This window comes from Aptenodytes patagonicus, chromosome 21, assembly GCF_965638725.1.
Source record: "Aptenodytes patagonicus chromosome 21, bAptPat1.pri.cur, whole genome shotgun sequence".
Lineage (NCBI taxonomy): Eukaryota > Metazoa > Chordata > Aves > Sphenisciformes > Spheniscidae > Aptenodytes > Aptenodytes patagonicus.
Genome location: NC_134969.1, coordinates 6396321 through 6416301, shown reverse-complemented (window position 1 = coordinate 6416301; position 19981 = coordinate 6396321). Strand labels below are relative to the sequence as shown.

The 19981-nt window shown below is 42.7% G+C and overlaps 1 protein-coding gene across 8 annotated transcripts in view; it reads left to right on the top strand.

Annotated features, from left to right (window-relative positions):
- PUM1 (pumilio RNA binding family member 1) overlaps window positions 1–19981 on the top strand; it is a 77307-nt gene that overhangs the window by 50649 nt on the left and 6677 nt on the right. For 5 of the 8 annotated variants that reach the window (XM_076357496.1, XM_076357490.1, XM_076357494.1 and 2 more), the window contains 9 exons: window positions 3048–3186; window positions 4701–4844; window positions 5776–6072; window positions 7955–8191; window positions 13891–14158; window positions 14698–14827; window positions 15573–15707; window positions 17107–17244; window positions 18934–19059. In XM_076357496.1, coding sequence (XP_076213611.1) covers window positions 3048–3186; window positions 4701–4844; window positions 5776–6072; window positions 7955–8191; window positions 13891–14158; window positions 14698–14827; window positions 15573–15707; window positions 17107–17244; window positions 18934–19059 — 1614 coding nt within the window. The remainder of the gene's footprint in view (window positions 1–3047; window positions 3187–4700; window positions 4845–5775; window positions 6073–7954; window positions 8192–13890; window positions 14159–14697; window positions 14828–15572; window positions 15708–17106; window positions 17245–18933; window positions 19060–19981) is intronic. The other 3 variants (XM_076357497.1, XM_076357495.1, XM_076357491.1) reach the window with 1 other exon arrangement.

Genomic DNA, 19981 nt, shown 5'->3' with positions numbered 1-19981 from the left:
TTTTTGTGCCCATCACTGCAACTTGAAGGCCGTGGAGATGATGATAATGTGTGTCAAATACTAAATGTCAATAAGTGTGTTCTTATCTTCAGGGTGCTGTCCAGTATAGTATGCTTTTTTTGGTGAAGACTAGCTTTAAAAAGGTCAAAATAATAGCAAAATTAATTAGTTTGGTATCCATGTGAGGACTTGAAGACAAAAGATGAGTGCAAAAAGAAAACACTGAATTTGCTATTTTTAGAAGGCAAACGGTGCAGCTGTTTTGCTTTAGTCTGCACAAAAATTTGGAGAATTTGACACCTAAAAGGGCAAAATTAATGAAGTTAGTGAAGGTTTTTCATATGATCTGCTGTTTACTGCTTTAAGTGTGTTAGAGGTGAATATTGAGACAGGTTTCTGTTGTTTAAATGGTATTTGCTTTTTTAAAAAAAACAGTGAAGAGGTCACACTGGGGGCTGATAAGGGGAACTTTTTCCTTACATATTTTGTAAATGATGTGTGCTTGATGGCATTTGCACCATCCACCTCTTCTGTCTTAATCCCTTGGCAGTGACAGCATATTGGATTATATAGCCTGTGCTTTTTCTGCTGTTGAAAATTGTTATGCATCTTTGTGATGAATCACTGTGTAATTTCTTGTTCAGTTTTGGGTTGTTTGGTTTTTGTGGTTGGGTGTGGGTTTTTTTTTTTCCTATACTTGGAATTTAACTAGGTTAATTTCCCCAACTTCAGTTAGGTAAAATAAGCATTTTAAAGGTCTGGTATTTAATCATAGTGGTACCTCTGATGCAGATGACACAAATGTGACTCTAGCAACTACTGGAGCAGAAGGTGGAAGCTGAGAGACTGGTACGAGAATTAATAGGGAACAATAATTTTCTTCTTTTACTATAACAGAAAGCCATCCTAAACATTTTATGAAGCTGTATGGGAGTGCAAATTGTTAGCTTGCTATTTGAATTGGCATTTAAAAAAAAAAAAATCCAAACTTTCAGACTAAACTGATGGTTGCTAAACCTGTTAAGTTAAATGCTAGAAGGATGAGAGGCGTCCCACCATCCTTGTTTCGGTTCTTGTTCCCCTTGGACACACGGTTGGATATGCTCCACTTTTCTCCTTTCAGACCTCGGAAGGGCCCGTAGGCCAGGTGTCAAGAAGAGGACTCGAGCCTCTGTTACCTGGCCGGCTCTCCGGCACAACCCCAGCTAGTTTGTCTAGTATTTGGTTCAGCACTGGTCCTCGCCTGACGTTGGCTTTATGCAGTTTTATCGGCCTCTGTCCCACGGTACTTCCTGCTTGGAAACAAAATGGGTTCGTTATCCTACTGAGCAGTGAGGCAGCTCCTTTTTCATAGTAACACAAAGCCTTCCTTTCAGGTCCTCATGCGTTTGAGATAGCAATTAATAGAAGATGGCAATTGGCAGCTGAATTTATTACCTTCTGCTTTGAAAGCTAAAGCAAAAACCCGTGTTTGGTAGTATTGTAAGGCCTTTTCAGATAATAAAAACAGTGATGTTTCACACCAGTGATTCTGGATCCGTGATCAGGAGGAGAACACTTTGCTCCTGACAAAGTTAATCATCAAACCTCCCCACCTGGCAGGTCACAGACAGGAGTGTGTTGAACAGACCTCCTGCACGCACCCCTGTGCACAGGTAAAACGGCATTCACAGCGTGTTAAAGCCATTTATGCTTTGGCATTCAAACCGGGAGCCTTTCCCCGTAAGGAAGGTGTGTGCTAAGAGAGCTTCTGCAAAGGCTTAGGCTATTAAAATAAAAAATAACAGTCATCAGTAGGCTTTATAATATTTTTCATTACTTTTATAGCTGTGAAGCAGGCATGAGTGGGGATCGTGGGTATTGTTTTTAATACAAACCTTCCACCCGTAAAAGGATAGAGTGTATATTTTTTTGGATGAAATTTTTCTAAGAAGTGCTGAGGTAAATGTTTTGGAAACCTAGAGCGATGATTATGGACAGTTGATTTGTGATGCTTACGGCATCTTAATAGCGTATTTATAAAAAAAGCCAACATTTCAGTTCCTGCAGCCTGCCATCCATCGTGTACATACTGCACAGTGCCCTTGCACAGTGTGTTGCAGCTGCAACTTGTGAGACTCCCTAGGCTGAAGAGTTCACGTTCAGGCTTTGACAGCGATAGCAAACTCTGGGATGCACGTCTAAATCGGCTAACTTTAGGATCCTTTCCCAGTCTCTCAGTGCACAAAGTCATTTTTTCCTTTTAATAACTTTATTGGGTGAGACACACTATGTTACTTTTTGCAAGAAGGCATGCTGAGTACCAAAGGATGGCTGTTTTAATAAGCTGACCTCGCTACTGGGTGCAGACTCTTGCATCACCACTTTGTTTGCAAAAGCCTTTTACTCAAAGCCTGTCACAGGTAATGACAGGAAAGGTCAGATTGCCATCTTTCCTTTTGAGAGCAACCTGTGCTTAAACCGCAAGAGCTACATAGAAGAGACGGTGTGTGATCTTTGGTCATTATTTCCGATGAGTAAGTGTCATGTCACTGGGTCGCTGTTTTCTATGGAGGCTGGCAGCTTGGAAAAACCCATGTCACCTTGTGTCATCAGCCCCCAGCTCCTAAGTCGGGCTTTTTAAGGTTTCTGCTCAAGTGGGCTTTCAGCGCTGCTTTTGTGGCAGAGAGCAAATGTTATCTGGGATGGGACAGACGGCTTGTAAACACTTCTAACAAAGGATGAGTATTGGAGGTATATCAAGAAATGATAGAGGTCAGATGATGAAGCGCTTCCGGATTATGCTCAGTAAGCCTGAGAGGGGATGTATAATTTGAATTGGGTCTTCTGCATTTAGCCGTGGTAGCAGCGTGAAGGCTTGTGGTGGCGAAGGCAGCTCTGTCCTGAGTAAAGGGGAGGGGTTTTCACACGCTAGTTGTGACAAAAAGTGCCATCGTGTGCAAGAGCTTCAACTGGACTGCTGCTGATGCCTCCTGCAAGTGTCTGGTGATTGTGGCTTGCTCCTGGGTCCCAAAATAAACAGATCGATGTTCCTCTGTCTTCTCCAGGTTCTACGTGGAGGAGCCAGTCAGCGTCCTTTGACCCCAAATCAGAACCAGCAGGGACAGCAGACTGATCCGCTGGTGGCTGCTGCAGCCGTCAATTCTGCCCTTGCCTTTGGACAAGGGCTGGCAGCGGGGATGCCAGGTAGGGGTTCCGTGGGATCTGCACCTTCTCCAGTGCCCAGGGAGATCTAAGAAAATTACATCTTGTGTCTCTGCATGGTGTCACGTTTGCCTGGCATTCAGCAGTATTTTGGTTTTATTGTTTTTTCGGTTTTAATCTGTGGGTATAGAAGGCATTTTCGAGAGGCTGTTAGATGTGAACTTAACTACCTATGCAGCATTTAAGTTAAATCAGGGTTTAGATCCCTGTGTCACAGATGAAAACAAATGTTATCAACTGGATTGCTGTACGGGTTCGTTAGTTGCTTGCGTACTCAAGAGAATTGATGGCTCCTATTGGAAGTTGCTTTCAGATTTTTCTGTGGATCATGCTAGCTTATGTGGTCTCTATTTTAAAACCTCAGAGATATCTTAGTCCCATTCATTAGCCTTGTCTTTCCATCCCTGCCAGGTGGTTGACTAACAGCATAAGGACTTCCCCTTCATAATTTCTTCCAGGCAAATACTAGCGGCTTAAAAACAAGAAAAGAAAACGGATAAAAGGAAGCAGGGTTTTATTGTAATTTGTAATTCTGTGAGAGGAGCTACTGTATGAATTTTAGCTCTGATCCGTGAGGCTGTGTGGTACAAATGCTTTTGACACTCAGTTATACAGGATATTATTGTAAAGGCAAAGGGTAAACGTAAGTATCTTTTTGAATAATGTGGAAGTATGTCCTGCTGGTCAAATGTAAGAGAACAGGATTATTTCGGCCTCAGGTCTCCTCACTGGAAGTGTCACATGGTTGTTACATGGGGTGGGGTTTTATAGCTTAAGACGACTGTTGCTGTATTAAGTTACAGAGTGAATTGTAACTTGCATGTTTTCAAGTAATCTGCAGATTTCCTTCCATCTGCATTATTGGGGCTTTGGGGGTTATATTTACAAAGCAAATATTCACAGAGAACATTCTCTTTGTGACCCCACCGTGGAGAATCACTTCACCTTCTTCCTGAAAGTTTTATTTAACTGTAGAATTATATAGCAAGGTACCTAAATAGCTATATACTAAAGAATGCTTTATGATACATACCTTCAAAAATACATAACTTTTAAGTTCTATGTCTTACTTGCATGCGTGTGCACACTGAACAACTTCAACATATAGTGGGAGGGTTGGAAGTGCAGTGTGTTCACAAACATGAAAAGTCCCAGCACACATCGTACTTATAAGGGAAAAGAAATAGTGCTTTTGTATTTTAAGACCTTTTTTTGTCCGTATAACTGAATTTACACAGAGGGCAATGCTAGTATAGTAGGTTCGAGGGGGGGAAAAACGTTTTCTCTACCTGAAAGTCTTACTAGTATAAAGTCATAGACCGATAATACGGATTCCCCCCCGCTTCAGGAGAAGCAGAGCTGTTGTTGCTTTTTCTTTTTCCATTCAGATTTTCCTTTACAAGTCCTGTTGCACTGTACTCATCTGAAGACGATTGATCTGCCATGTGTTGCGCTGCTTGTTACCTTACCTGTGCACCTGTAATTTGCCCCTTCAGGTTACCCAGTGCTGGCTCCTGCTGCTTACTACGACCAAACAGGTGCTCTCGTGGTGAATGCAGGGGCCAGGAATGGCCTGGGGGCCCCCGTCCGTCTGGTAGCCCCCGCTCCAGTCATCATCAGCTCCTCTGCAGCGCAAGCAGGTGAGTCCCTGTCCCGTCAAGCGAGAATCTGCTCCATCCCCGGCGGAGGGTGGACCTGAGATCCTCTGGGCTCTGCTGGCGATGATGACACACTTGCCCTCACTGAGATCCACTGCGGGGATTGTTGTTGAGAACATCCTCCGTGCTCACTGTGGGCTGAGCCTCCAGAACAGCCTCAGAGAGGTAGCGTCGCATAAACTCTTATTATTTTGCAGAGTTTCATGACAGTTATTTAAATTTGTCTGCTGGCATCTGGTTTCCCACGTAATAAAAGGTTTTAGCCTGTGTAGAACTCCCAAATGATCGCCTTGCGTAAAATGTTACATGCCTGGCCTTTGCCATGAGTTTTTTTTGGGTTTTATTGGGGTTCTTTGGGAGTTCAAGGCTTTAAAAGAAATTTTTCGGCCAGAATTTGTGCATGTAAGCAGTCTTTGCCAGTGTTAGTAACAGATTATGAAATGGGCCTTTTAATTGTTTCCTTGTAGGTCTTGGGGTTTTTTTTTTCCTTTTACTTTGGAACTGGCTGAAAAACAAAAGTACTTGGTTTTGATGTTCTTAGCACTGTAGGATTGCGTTTTGTGCACTAAAGGACAATTTTGCTTATTGCAAAACTTGTGTTTCTTAATTGGATATTGCTAAGTGTGGCTGTATTGATTTGAATCTTAGAACTTTTTGTGTGTTTGATCTGTGTAGCTCTAATAATACAAACAGCAGTAATAATAACTAAGCATTGTTAGTATTCAGTGGCTCTGTGCAAGACTTGTGGAGCTCAGCTAGAAAGTAAAGAGAGTTTGATGTGAAAGGGAGATTTTCATCTTGAGAGGAAAGAAAAAAATCTATAGTAAATAAAAGGAACCTGCTAAGTTTTAACTTCCAAAACTGCTATGAAAATGGATTTTTCAGTCTATGCTTCCAATTACTTTCTCTGTAGCAGTGGCAGCGGCTGCAGCTTCGGCCAACGGTGCAGCGGGTGGCCTGGCAGGAACGACAAACGGACCATTTCGCCCTCTAGGAACCCAGCAGCCCCAACCCCAGCCCCAGCAGCAGCCCACCAACAACCTGGCATCCAGCTCGTTTTACGGCAACAACTCTCTCAGCAGCAATTCCCAGAGCAGCTCACTCTTTTCTCAGGGCTCTGCCCAGCCTGCCAACACTTCCCTGGGATTCGGAAGCAGCAGCTCTCTCGGTGCCACGCTGGGGTCTGCGCTGGGAGGATTTGGGACAGCAGGTAAGAACAGCAGCTTCTTCATGGGGAAAAAGGAGAGAAGTAGATAGCTCCAAATGCAGGTAGTGGGCTTGTGAGCTGCTGGAGCTGGCTCTGGTGCACCGAACTGCTGAGCCCTCCTCTTCAGCCATCTGAGGTTAAGTGGAAATTTTCCTTTAGGGACTACATTGGCTTTCAAAATCTGCAGCGCTTTCTGGTGAAACTTCTTTTAGCAGATGATATATTAGAAGTACCAAAGCAATGAATTTGTTTTGTTATACATGTTATCAGTCGTCCCCTTGTTGCTACAGATTAAGTTATTAAACAGCTTTGAATTTCCTTGCCTTTACCTGCACGTGCTTGGTGGAGATACTGGATTAACAGGAATTGGCTCCAGAGTGGTAACCATCTGTGTGCTCTTACCTCAGAATATTGGTTAAGTAACTCTTTGTGATTTTAAAAACGCTGATCTGAGGTGGTTTCCAAGCTTTATTCTGGGAATTGTTTCTATCATACACCAAAAAAAGTCACTTACTGTGGTTGCAAGAAATGTTACATATATGGTTTGTTTTCATTTGTTTGTTAGGCAGTTAGAGACAAAGATTTTTTTTCAGAATAAAACCAAACCAGAAAGATATCTGTGGGTTGGGGTTTTTTTCCTTAGGTTTGTTTTTTTGAAGTAGAACAGTTGTTTTAATTACTGCTTAGTCTCAGAGGTAGTAATTATGTCCTGAACTTTCCTGCTTTCATCAGTATGAAGGGCAAGTTAAAACATGCCTTTTGAACCTGCTCCATCAGAAAAGACTGAGGGTCATACTGTCACTGCATCAAATCAGTTTTAAATAAAAGTTATTCTAAATATTTTTCTTAAACCCAGCCTGAGAATTTGAAGCATCTTGGATTTAGGTAAACACAGCATTCACTTCTTTCACTTCAGTTTATTTAAGTAATTGAATTCAATTACTAGTTCGCTCAATGCCAAGATGCACAAACTTGTTTTCCCTCAATCAATGAATAAAAATGTGAGGCTGTTGCTTCTAGAACTTGTGTGTGGTCATGAAAAATGGTGAGTTCATTGCAGTTAAAAATTTCACTATTTACTAAACAAGATTTTAATGCAACATTGATTCCCCCCCCCCCCCCCCCAAGTTGGCAGTGCATTTAAAGAGTTTGTATTTGACTGTCGAGACAACCCTTCAAAAAAATGTTGGGTTTATGTGTTAAATTGAATTCTGATTTCCATCTCAATAAAGCTTGGTGCAAACAGGAGCTGTTTTCTAATATAATGAAAGGTGAGCACAAGGATTTCAAGTAAATGTACACGAAGCTGTACATGCTCTTAAGTAAACATGAATAGATAAAATCTCATGTTGGATTTGTTTTAGCTCTAATGGCTAAAGAATAAATACGAGGCAATGCTTGTAGGGTGATCTAATATCTTCTGTTAAACTAAGTGATATGCTTAGGGGAAAAGAGCTTTGAAGTATACAAACCTTCTCCTGAAGGTTCAGAAGCAAAGCCTTAAGTGTTTGTGTCCAAAAGCCAGCATGTTCGCTGTCGTTTCGTTCTGTCACTTCCTTTAGGTAGATTTTTATCTTCTTGATCTTTCTGCTTGTAGATTTTTGGAGCTGTATTTCTTGATGTGTTCTATTGGTATAAAAACTACAAAGCTATAAATGCAAAGACAGGGTTCAAGCTAATTTTTTAAATCGAGGATTTCTGCTGGATCATTAACAACGTGGTTTTAATTAATGCATTTCATTTGGGCGCATGCAACACCCTTAGGAAAACAGCAGCCTGGTGCAATGCAGTTGTTAATAGGTGCCGTTGTACTGGCTCTCCAGCTATCCAGTTGTCTCGGGCAGCTTGTTGACATCACACAATTTTACTCTCTTCCTCTTTTCAGTTGCTAACTCCAACACGGGCAGTGGCTCCCGCCGAGACTCCCTTACAGGGAGCAGTGACCTGTACAAGAGGACATCCAGCAGTTTGACACCTATAGGACACAGTTTTTATAATGGCCTTGGGTTTTCCTCCTCTCCTGGACCTGTGGGAATGCCTCTGCCCAGCCAAGGACCTGGTCACTCTCAGACTCCACCACCTTCCTTATCTTCACATGGATCATCTTCAAGTTTAAACCTGGGTAAGAGCCACAGTGCCACTGTCCCAGCACTGCAGGTTACTGCTCTGCTCTCCCTTGGTGCAGAGATGTGAACACCCCGCTGCTGGGTAGGTGAGATACCTGCTGCCTAGTTGCTGCTCTTATTCCTGTGGCGGGGACCCTGCGTTTGCAGAATTAGGTGAAACACTGAAGCAGGGGTTGTAGCACCTATGTTACGTGTCTGTGTCTCTCAGTAGTTCAGCTGTTAAACAGGAAGGTTTCTGTATTGCCTCCTGGTTTCCTCATTTCTAAATTATGGATAACATTTCCAAGTTTTGAAAAACAAACTGTTTTTCTTGTGCAGGTCTCAGTAACAGCACCAATTGTTTGTTATCCTTGAATAAAATAGATATGCAGGGCTGATCCTTAAACTTGTCAAATGTTTTAAAATACCCATTAAGTTTTCAATAATAAATTAATCAGCTTAGGATACAGTTTCTTCTTTTATCAAAATATGTAATGTTATCTGGAGCAGTACTTAGCTTTTAGCTGAGGAGTTTGAGAGTTTGCTTTTGAAAATTCCCCATCAACGTGGCCTTATCAAAAGCACATTAGTACATGAGAGAGGCTTTCTTAAGAAATAAGATATATTAATATCTGTAAGATGCATTACTTTATGGAAGCTGCATCTTCTGGAAGAGCTTCGAGTTGGCCCAGAGCTCTTACATGTAATAAAGTAAATCTTTAAATAAAGCAAATATTAAACAATAAAGCAATGCTCATGTGAACTTCCTGAAGTGTTCATTTCCAGGCCTCATAAACAAACAAGATAAGTTATTTGTTGCATCTGGACCAGATAATTTAGTACTTGCTCAGAAAATCACTTTGTTTTGGTTGTCGCGTATCTGTCTGGATTTAACATAACTTTTGGTTATCAGAGCAGTTTTCCATGCATATACACACTCATCAAATACTATATTTATCATGTTTTTTATATGCATGTGTGATAAATTTGATGCTGGCTAAAGGTTAGCATGGAATAATAATAAATACGATTTTTTGAGATCAAGTTTAGATTTACCATCTTTCCTTGTTCAGAGCTTTAATAGAATTGGAAGGGGTTTTAGCTTTATTTATGCAGCTGTACAGTCCTTAAGCTGACAGTTAAATAGCTACAATAAATTAATGCTGAAGGCTAACCAGATTCCAAATCTGGCACTAGAAAAAGTCTGTTGCCCCTGCAGGCAAACAAAAGAATGAATCTTAAAAACTGGATCAGAGAAAGGTTAATCAGTTTGATAACAAACTCTGGAAAGAAAGCGGAGTTACCATTTACATAGAAGGGTTATGTCCCAGAGCAGTTAGTGGGTCTTCCCATCTTGACAAAACATTCCTCTCCTTGCAGCCAGGTTTCCTCCACGGCTGACTTCGTGCTTGGTAATGCTGGAAGAAAAATCTCACCTAGAGTAGCTCTGCATTTGTGTGGTTTTCACCTTGAAATCTGTAAAAGGTCATTTTGGTTTTTTAAGTTTCCCTTTCACCTGTAATGGAAGACAGTGTTAAATGTAGTTGTAGTTTCCTTTGGTTATAAAATAAGTTTTAATGCTGTAAAACAGCACAGGCATTGCTTTTCCTTATAAGAAGCTTGAGGCTGACTCCTGTTTGGGAGTGATACCAGAAGTAGTTTGTGATAAAGAGGACAAGGAGTATTTGTAAATATCTAAAAATGAAAGGACAGATGGGAACACCCAAATGTGGTGTTTGCAAAGAGGGAAATTAGAGCAGTCGGGTTTAGAACCGTGTCCTACTACCACTGCATTATGTGGGAGGAGACAACCTGGGAGAGTCACTTCAAGTAACTTTGATTTCAGGGTTACACAATGACGTAAAGAAGTTGGCATTAAATCTGACTTCCAATCAGCAAATCTATGGTTAAATGCAGTGTAAGTTGTGGGTTTGACTTTATCACATCTCATAGATGCGCAAGTCGATCATTTGTTGGGTTGGTGGTGTGCGTAAAGATTCAGCTCTGGCTCTTCTGGCTTTCTGAAAGCTCATAGCTGTGAAAAATGGTGTGTATTTATCAAGCTAGGGTTTTTTTCTGGTGTTGTAAAGTGACCTTGTGAAATGACTGGGCAATCACAAGTACCTGAAATAACCATGCAGCCAGTTCTTACGAAAAGAACTACTGGAGGGAGGAAGGCTGAGCTAAATACATCCGTTAAACTCAAAGGTGTATGCAACGTATGCAGCTGTGCATGGCTAGGATAAAGCAACTGTAAATAAATGTGCACTTTTGGATGCTAAAGCAGCAGGGGCCCTCTTCTTCCCCAGTATTGATCAAAATTGCAGAATTATAAATTACTACATATGGTTTTTTTTAAATTATAAAATTTAATTTTGGCCAGGTTACACTTCACATCAGTTCACGTAGACCCCCAAGCAGTTTTTGTCAGCCCTTGTGTGTGTAGCTGGCATGGTCCCAATAGAAACGCTTATCACGCTGCATCCTGGGGCTGAATGTGTCCAACTCCGGCTTTTCCCAGTTTGGAATGGATATCAGGATTTGCAGCGGATAAGTGATTATTTTAATTTTATGATTTTCTTGCAGGAGCTGCTTGGGAGAGAGCTGCCCCATACCATAGTCAGCCTGTAATTTAAAAGGCAGGACTGGTGTGAGGAAGCTGATACACACATGTGGGAATTTAATTTATTAGAGGGTTTTTGGGAAAACTGGCTGGGGAGTTGGTAACCAGTTAGCTGTGAGCGACTGGGAGGGCTGTAGGGCTGCGTCTCCCTGGGCAGCTGGTGCCACACGCTGGCACTGGGCTGCAGGGGTTGCAGTGACACTGGGGGGGGTATCTCGGGGGCTGCTGGCTCCTGCCCTTCCCAGCCCCAGGGAGGTAGCGTGGGGTCCCCTTGGCTGGGCGGGCACTGCCTGGCGCCTCTGCGCTGAGCCCTCAGTAGGGGCGAGCAGCAGGGACGTCTTCTGCGCCTGCTTTCTCACAGAGCCATCTTTTCATCTTCCTTTTTTTCCCATTGTTTGGCATTTCTCATACTGGGAACCCCTGCGTTGCAGAGCAATTTGAGGGCCTTATAAAAGTCCCCTGGAAGCTTGCTTAAGAAGTGCTTTGTTTTCAGACAGCAGCCTTTGTGTTTCTTCCCCTGTGTTTTCTTTTTGACTCATCCTTTCATTGTCCTTTTCTTTCCCTGAAATCAGTAATTCTTTCAGGTTAACGTCTGTCTCAGGTGTCCCAGCAAGCACTGAGAAGATGACTTACCATTTCAAAATAGGAAATGCTCAGTTGTTATGGCCACGGTGTGAGTCTGAGTAACGCATCCGCCTTGGAGTCCCCAGGATAGAGGCTGTACTTTGTCCTCCCCAGATACAGATTTTTACTGACAAATCCCAGACACTTTTAAGAAAATATGTTCAGAGACAGAACCACACCACAGCTGTCCCTTCTATACAACCTCTGTGTAGTGCATACAGCACTGGTTTGCTGCCATATGCGGGTGCCAAGTGCTTTGCACGGGCAGCATGATGTTAGCACGATAGGATGTCTCCACACAGTTTGCAGACCCCCTTTTGGAGTTTGTTGTGGCTGAAGACGCAGGAGAAACGATCAACACCAACATCTTGCAGGAGTCCTGTCCCTTCTTTGGAGTTTTTGCCCCTTTATTCTACCCTAGTGTCCCTAAGAGCTTCAGGAGCTTTCAGCCTCTGTGTACTGCTCTTGAACAAGGAGCTGTTTCATTGTAGTTATCGGTAAGATCCCGTTGAAGTCTGGGATCTGGCAAATTCACTGTGTTCCCAGCCACATATTGGCATAAAGGAGCTTGAGGTGCTCCAAGGTTTCTGGCCTTTGGTGGTTGACAGGTGGGTTTCAGAAGCGCTTGCTTGACTTAGGAAACCTGACCCCCACACGGTCTCTTAATTCCCAGTATGATGTTGAATATCATGGGGATACCTGCAGTCAGCATCTGCATCAGAAGAAAGACCGACGGGTAGAAAACTGGAGTAAGTTGTGGTTTATTTTGAATCTCCAAAAAGATCAGAAGGTTTTTCTCAGAAAACCTCTGACAGAGAAGACTTTGTACAAACTGTGCTTTCCCTCTTAACTAAGAGATAAGGCATAGGTGATAAGTGCGAGTGCTAAACCCTTTCCTCTTACAGCCGTTTGCAGATGGTCAGGAGCTAGTTTTCCACTTAGCGCCTTAGTGCTATGACTCTTACTTGCTTCAGGGTTTCAAAAAACAAGTGGTAATTCTGAGCTCTTCTAAAACGTCAGTATGCCATTGCTCAGCTTGTTGCTGTTGGGTTTCCTTTACCTGAGAGGCGATTTACTGTTCCTTTGAATATCCTGGTCCTTCCAGCAGTAAGGAATATCACTCGGTCACTTTTCGGAGTTCTTGCTTAATTAAGAAGTCAGAGAAGATGATGGCCACACCATTGGCAAAGCAGCGTAAGAAGGAGATGTGAACGAGAAGCTCTCAAGTCTCCTTCTCCTCGAGGTTTGGCACCAGCTCCAGAGAAGTCAGAACACGTTTGCCCAGCTCAGAGACAGGGGAGCTTAATTAGGCTGTTACCAGATACTTAATTCTCATATAGTGTTTCCTGCACGGGAGCTTCCTTCAGGCATCGATGGCAGAGGAGTGCAGTTCACTCAGCTCTTTTTTTGTTTTATTTAATATTTTTATTGCAGACACTGTCATGTGCACGGCTGCCAGGAGAAGGTCTGTTCTCTTTGCAGACAGCCCTACCGATGTTTGCCTTGAAGGTTTTCCCTCCTTTGCAAAGACTTCTTGTAGCTCTTTTTTTCAGGTGGTTTGCCCTCGCTGCCTCACGTTGGCCTTTCAGGTGGCAGGTTCCCATGCGATAAGAACATTTTTCTTGGGAGGACTTTGTCCCACCCAGGAAAAACCATACTCGCTCAAGGCATCTTGCGGTCTTTGACCAGCAGAGGGATCCCGAGCCCTGCAAGAAAGGGAAGAGTCCTCTGCCATAGCTCTGAAGCAAATGTCAAAAAATTACAGGCAAGGAAACAGCTTTTAAAGGTTTAAGTTGGTTCCTATCAACGCTCGCAGTTTGCTAACTATATGATGAAGCAACTGGGTAACTTGGCAGCTGTCTTAATGTGGATGAAAATCTTTAGGGCATTTGTGAAAGCACAGGATTTTTTAAAGTATTTATTTATTGTTTTTATTTTATTGTTATTTACCTGTATTTAATGGTGATTTGGTTTTTATATCCAAAATTTTTATACTTGCTTCTTGCTGCCTTTTTCCTGTCTAATTTTGTCTTATATCTGTCCCCCACCCCCAGTACACTTCTTCTAAATCAGTCCTTTGCACGGCAGCAGGATAGGTGGAAAAAAACCTGAGGATGGAGGATAAGGTAATTAGAAACAGCAAGTTAGCAAATGGTGGAACTGATAATTTGTCTGTTATAGACAGTTTTGACAGAGTGAGGAACAGAAGTTGTTACAGTCTGTTCTTTGCTGAATCTGTAGCTGGTCCTAACAATACAACGGTGCCATGCTAAGGAACTACGCTTGAACACGTCCCCATCTAAATTATTTTGGGGGCAGCTCACTTAGCTTAGTTGAGAATACTTCCTAGTTGAACCACGTCAGAAACCCGTCTTGGTGGAAAAGGAGTAATTAGAAATAAAATGGCATGCACAGGTTGTAAATTAATCCCTCGGACACTTTATTTCATCTTGTTTTTATGACTTGCAGGAGGGCTCACAAATGGGAGTGGCCGTTACATCTCTGCTGCTCCTGGAGCTGAAGCCAAGTACCGCAGTGCGAGCAGTGCCTCCAGCCTCTTCAGCCCCAGCAGTACGCTCTTCCCTTCATCTCGCTTGCGCTACGGGATGTCTGATGTTATGCCCTCTGGCCGAAGCAGGCTGCTTGAAGACTTTCGCAATAACCGGTACCCTAATTTACAGCTGAGGGAGATTGCTGGTCACATCATGGAGTTCTCCCAAGATCAGCATGGATCCAGGTGGGATTAAAAACCTTGTGCTGTGGGAAGCTTTTGGGACAGCTGCTTTTTGAGTTAGCGTTGTTTGCAATTTGCATCACGTCCTGAAGCAGAGAGGCAGAACAGGGAAAAGGAGGTGTGAAAAGCCAAGTAGTGTAACATTCTGACCCTTCTTTTGAAAGACCGTTTGGGTACAAATGCTGATAGCACGAGTCCCATCTCTAAAGAGGAGCGAGCTTGCTTGCTTTGTAATTTGCTTGCTAGTCCTACTGGCAGAGCTTAACTCATTTCAAAGAGCCGCCTGGACGCGAGACCTTGCTGTATTATTCTAATGAGATCTGCTTTGCTTGGAATGAGGAGATATTTCGGGTACCGACAATGATGTGTGGCCGTGGACCTCATGGCTGTGAGCACCTGAGGTTTCAGATAGCTGGATAGGGCAACCGTGTTTTAAAGATTTGTGTTTCGAGCTCAGTGTATGAAGCTTTTGAATGGGTCTGTATTAACGAATGTGTTGCGGGCATATATGCCAGTGGCATCACACCAGCCCTATTTTTCAGGTTTATTCAGCTGAAACTGGAGCGTGCTACCCCAGCAGAACGTCAACTTGTGTTCAACGAGATCCTCCAGGCAGCTTATCAGTTGATGGTCGATGTATTTGGAAATTACGTCATCCAGAAGTTCTTTGAAGTAAGTCTGCATTCCCCTGCAAGTCTTACTCAGATGCCTGCTGTCCTGAGGTATTGGATGAGCTCGTAGAAACCCTGCTATTTGGTTAAAATGATGGATATCTGTCAACACTGATGTCATCTCCTCCCCACAGGCTGCTGCATCATTCCTGTTGGGGTGACTGAGGTGTGAGACTTGTAAAGATTCATCTGAAAAGTAACACTTTGCTTTGAGATGCAAAAGGTGTAGGAATAAATAGCAACATATCCAGGAGATGTAGGTCCAACAAGACTTTTCATGGATGCTGTGCTGAGCTGTCAGTACTCACATGTTTAGGAACAAAAGAAACTTCCAGTGAGCAGCATGCACTGGAAGAAAGTGTTGTGTTTTCATACCAGGGGGCTGGGCAGACACCCATCTCTCCTTCTTGAAACTGGTCTGTTCCTTCTCCACCAAGGCTTGGTGGTTCTTTTATCCAGTAATTTTATAGCAACCCCATCAAGGGTTAGTGACCTGGCACATGCCACCCTGGTGGCTCCAGCACCGTTGACGCTGGAGTTTGTTTCAAGTGTGTCAGGCATGTCTGACAGACACCGAACAGAAGTCTGGCTTGTGCCTGTTCACATCCATTGAGGTGTAGTTGGTATTTTCTTTCTTTTCAGTAGGCACAGTTGTTTCTTGTTTAACACTTCAGCGTGGGAGCGCTGCTGTGCTGCTTGGCCACGTGAGGGTTTTGTGCTTGTGGTGATTGGTTTCATCTTCACAGTTTGGCAGCCTGGAACAGAAGTTAGCCTTGGCAGAACGTATCCGTGGGCACGTTCTGTCCCTGGCTCTGCAGATGTACGGCTGCAGGGTGATCCAGAAGGCCCTTGAGTTTATTCCCCCAGACCAGCAGGTAATTGTAAGTTTCAATTTTAACTTTCTTCTTGATGTTTAACGTTCCTTGCCGTTTGGTGACCTGAACTGCGACCTTCTGTTCCTCTTGTGGCTGGTGTTCTTTTGGTTTGGTTTATGGCATGTTTGTTACGTTTTGTGTGCATGCTAAGTTTGTGACACCGTTCTTGGGTCTCATTGTTACCTCCTTGTTCCACTTAACTGGTAGTGGTGTTGGTTCTCTGTTAATTCCCTGAAATGAGATTATGTATGTAGGGGAAACTGAGAATGATAGTGAATTAGAAGATACTTTTAAATCCCTTGAAGGAAGCAGTGCCAGAGTTTTGCCTTTAATATTTGCTGAGATATCACTGTTTTGATATGTGGGTCAATATTCTGCTTTCCTGCAGTGAGACGTACGAGGAGCTCCTAGTTCCTGTTGAGCAAGGCTTGGCATTGGAGAGATGTGGATGATAGCCAGGGTCCCACTCAAAGCTCATTAATAAAGGAATTCCTCTAGGGTTTTATGAACAATGAATTAAGATGAAAAATACGCTAGGCAAGCTATAGCTAATAAAGGTGTTAAGAATCGTAATACAAGAATCTCAATGTAGGTTATTAAATTAAAAAACTGAAACAGGCTTTAGGAACGCACGTTCTCTTTAGGTCGAGCCTGGGCTAAGCTGCTGACACACTTGTCAGCAGGACGGTGGGTGGTGGCCCAAACTCTGGCACTTCTGGTCTGAGGATTTGCTAATTGTCTTCTTCCAGAATGGTATTTTTTAGTACGCTGTACTCCTGAACTGCCTGGTTTTGTATCAGTTGCAAAACTGAACTTGTCCAATTTTGTAGTGTCATTAAATTCCCCAAAACTGTCATTCTCTGTTTTCTGATTGTGAATCTTTTAGCCTGCATGTGTGTTACTTTAGTCATATCTAAACCTTATCTCTTGGTTTCCTTAATTATCATACAATATTACCTTGCCTATGTAAAATACTAGCAAGTTCTTATCCCAGTGCTGACCCCATTTTAGTGATATATGAAGCTGATACACGAAAAGTTTGTGAATTTTGGGCATTTTAGATTTCTTTCTCTTTCAGGGAGCAGAGGAAAGAATGGGGGATGCACAGTAAAGTTGTGTATCAATAAAATTTCTTAAATTTGGATACTTAACTTGAAAGAGGACACTCATGTTTAATGAAATGAGTGCTTCATCTTCATTTCATAATAGTATTTTTCTTGGTGGTTTCTGTAGCACAGCAGGCTTCATCTCAGCACTTGGCCGCTGGAAAACTTCCAGTTTGAAATACATCAGTGCATCCTTCGTACCTTTCGTATTCTTGACCATGTTTAGCAGTGAAAACTTTGCATTTATCAGCCATGAATCCTGGTGGTGCTTTCTGTTTGGCTTTCTCTCCTCCTAATAGAATGAGATGGTACGGGAGTTGGATGGCCACGTCCTGAAGTGCGTGAAAGACCAGAATGGTAATCATGTGGTGCAGAAGTGTATTGAGTGTGTGCAGCCTCAGTCCCTGCAGTTTATCATTGATGCATTTAAGGGACAGGTAAGTCCTTAACCAAGATACTGACTCTCATTCTTTGTATTCTTATATGTTGCTTTGAATAGCATGATAGTGGCTGTAACTTGTTCAAGTATTTTGAATTTTAAATTTTACTAAGCATCAGTTGAAAGGGTTCTGCAGCAGCGTTAGGGAGCCTAGAAACTCTTTGGTCACGTCTCTGTTATCATTTTTGTGCAGGTATATCACAGTAAAGCATCCTTGCAAAAAATCTGTTTTCCTGGAACATCAAGTATTTTTTTGACTGATGGAGGGGAAAACAAGTCTCTCACTAATCCATCTTCATAGTAAAGGTGGTGAGCAGAGTTTTGTGATAGGTATAGTAAACTTTCATTATGATCCTCTCTGTGAGGATGGCTTAGAGGACTGCTGTTTCCCAAGGGTCTTGGAGCAGGGGAAAAACCTGAGTTTCATCTAGAAAAGGGCAGTTACTTGTGCTTCATTCTCCCAGTTTTTTCTTGGCATCCTCTCCTGAATTGATGTCCCAGATATTAATCGTGTAGCTGCCTTTATTCTGCCTGTAGTCAGCTTGTCTTCCATTACAAAAGCGCTGGTTTGGGCGTTTCCATCTTCAACTTAATTGGCTTTGGAGGGGGACTTTTGAAGTATTCAGGGTTTTGCCACAGGGATGTGAGGATAGCCCGGGGTAATTACAGCAGGAACCAGGCTTTATTAGTTTGGCTGCTCCTGGAACAGCTGTGAAAGTGGGGACTTGCTTGGGTATGTCAAAACAAGCAGGATTCTAGCTGGAAACTTGCTCAGCAGATTTGCTGGTTAGAGTTTAGCTTTGGACCTTCCACTAGGGAGTTAGGCGAGGCAGAAATATCTCTGGGAACTTGGTTGATGGCACTGACATTTCTTTGACTAGCCGTCCCAGTTTCATCTGAACTTTCATGTGAAAGATTAAACTTGCCGCCTCAAGACTATTCTTCTGCAGTTAATTGCACTTCAAGTCCTGTTTTCCTGCACAGTTTACTCAATAGTTATTAAAAATTTGTAGACTGTCAATTTAACTTCAGTGCTTGGATTTGCTACTTTTGTTAATTTTAAGCAACCAAATAGGATTTTGTGCTTTAGACAGAAAACTGTGTAGCAATAATAAAATGTGTCATGTTCTTATCAACAGATTTGGTAATCTGTTAGAAATGAGAAAGAAGGTGCTTTGTTGTCAGTTCTCCTAAGTGTAGTTAAGGTTTTTAAAAAAAAAAAAAAAAACCAAATAGTTGAGGAAAATCCTTTGCTGAGCATTCTCAACCTTTCTGGTTCATACCATTTCTTACATAGCTTAAAACACATAGCTGGCAAACAGTGTGCTGGATTTATTCTTCTGAAACAGTGTTTTAACACAGCTTCTAATAATGCTTGGCTGTCCCAGTGTTCTTTTTATTAATCAAGAGGCTTTACCATTTGTTTTCCCGTTTCCTGAACGGGGAAGCTGAAGCGCAGGTAGGGATGTGATGTGCCTGCGATCACCCAGTTAGTCCTGTGGCAGTGGGGAACAGATGTTTCCACTTTCAGTTTATGCTATCTGGAGCTGCAGTGCTGCAAGCTGGCATTACCTACCATGCCCGGGAAAAACCACCATGTGTTCATTTAATTCTAAAAGGTTTCTAGGATTGACAAAGACTGACAGATGTGTTGCTGCCTGTGCTTGCCTGTCTTTGTTGAACACAGGTTTTTGCGTTGTCTACACATCCATATGGCTGTCGTGTGATCCAGAGGATCCTCGAGCACTGTCTTCCTGAGCAGACCCTTCCCATCTTGGAGGAACTTCACCAACACACCGAGCAGCTTGTTCAGGTCAGTGTGGGAAGGGGGAATGTGGGTGCTGTGAGATGTTTCTCGGTTACTGCTCTGTATTAGGAAAGCTCCTGGCAGCCTATTTGGGACTGCAGCTGTAGTGCTGCTGGGGTCGTCTGAACACAGGGACTCTGCTCCCGAGGAGGAATGGGAAGGAAGGTGGCAGACAAGAAATGCATCACCACTAATTGTTTTGGCTATGCGCACGTATCCAGCAGGTATCAAAGTTGTAATTACTTTGCCTTTTGAAAAGGTTCTTAAGTATTAGTGGGTGCATGTCCTAATGCTTCACTCCAGAAGTTACAGTGCAAGTAAGATCTTAAGCGAGTTGGTGCAAAGAGCTGATTACTTCTAAGAAAAGAAAATGCCAAGTAATTGGGGTTCTTAATGTGTTGGTTTTATGCACACCCCCTTCCTGGCTGCCTTTCCTCTTCCTCGCAGTCCTTCTGAGAACTTGCTTTTCTAGGGTTCTGGTGTTGGGGCAGGATGGACATAACAGCAAACGAACCCCGTCCTGTATGCTCGTGTATTTAGCACACAGAAAGTGGGAAGAGGTTGGGCATGGAGGTTAGGCATCGAGTCATGCCTCTGGTATTGTGAACGGGGAAAATGTGTATCTTGTGATCTGAATATACACACATTAAGAATATGAACATGCATGAGGACAGTCTCCTGTAGCTAGAACCATGGCGCAGCCCTCCAGGACATGTGATTTGGTATGTTCGAACTTGGAGAACGCAAAGAAACTTGAAATAAGCAGACTATTGACATTTCACGTTCAAGGAAATTGTTTTGCATTTTATAATTTGTACAAAGATGTAGTATTTTACCTCCTGGTAAAACTCCGGAATGCACGTTTTTATAGAAGTAGAAAGTATTTACATGACTTATACAGTAGATATTTTAATTAGTGTTTAGTTCA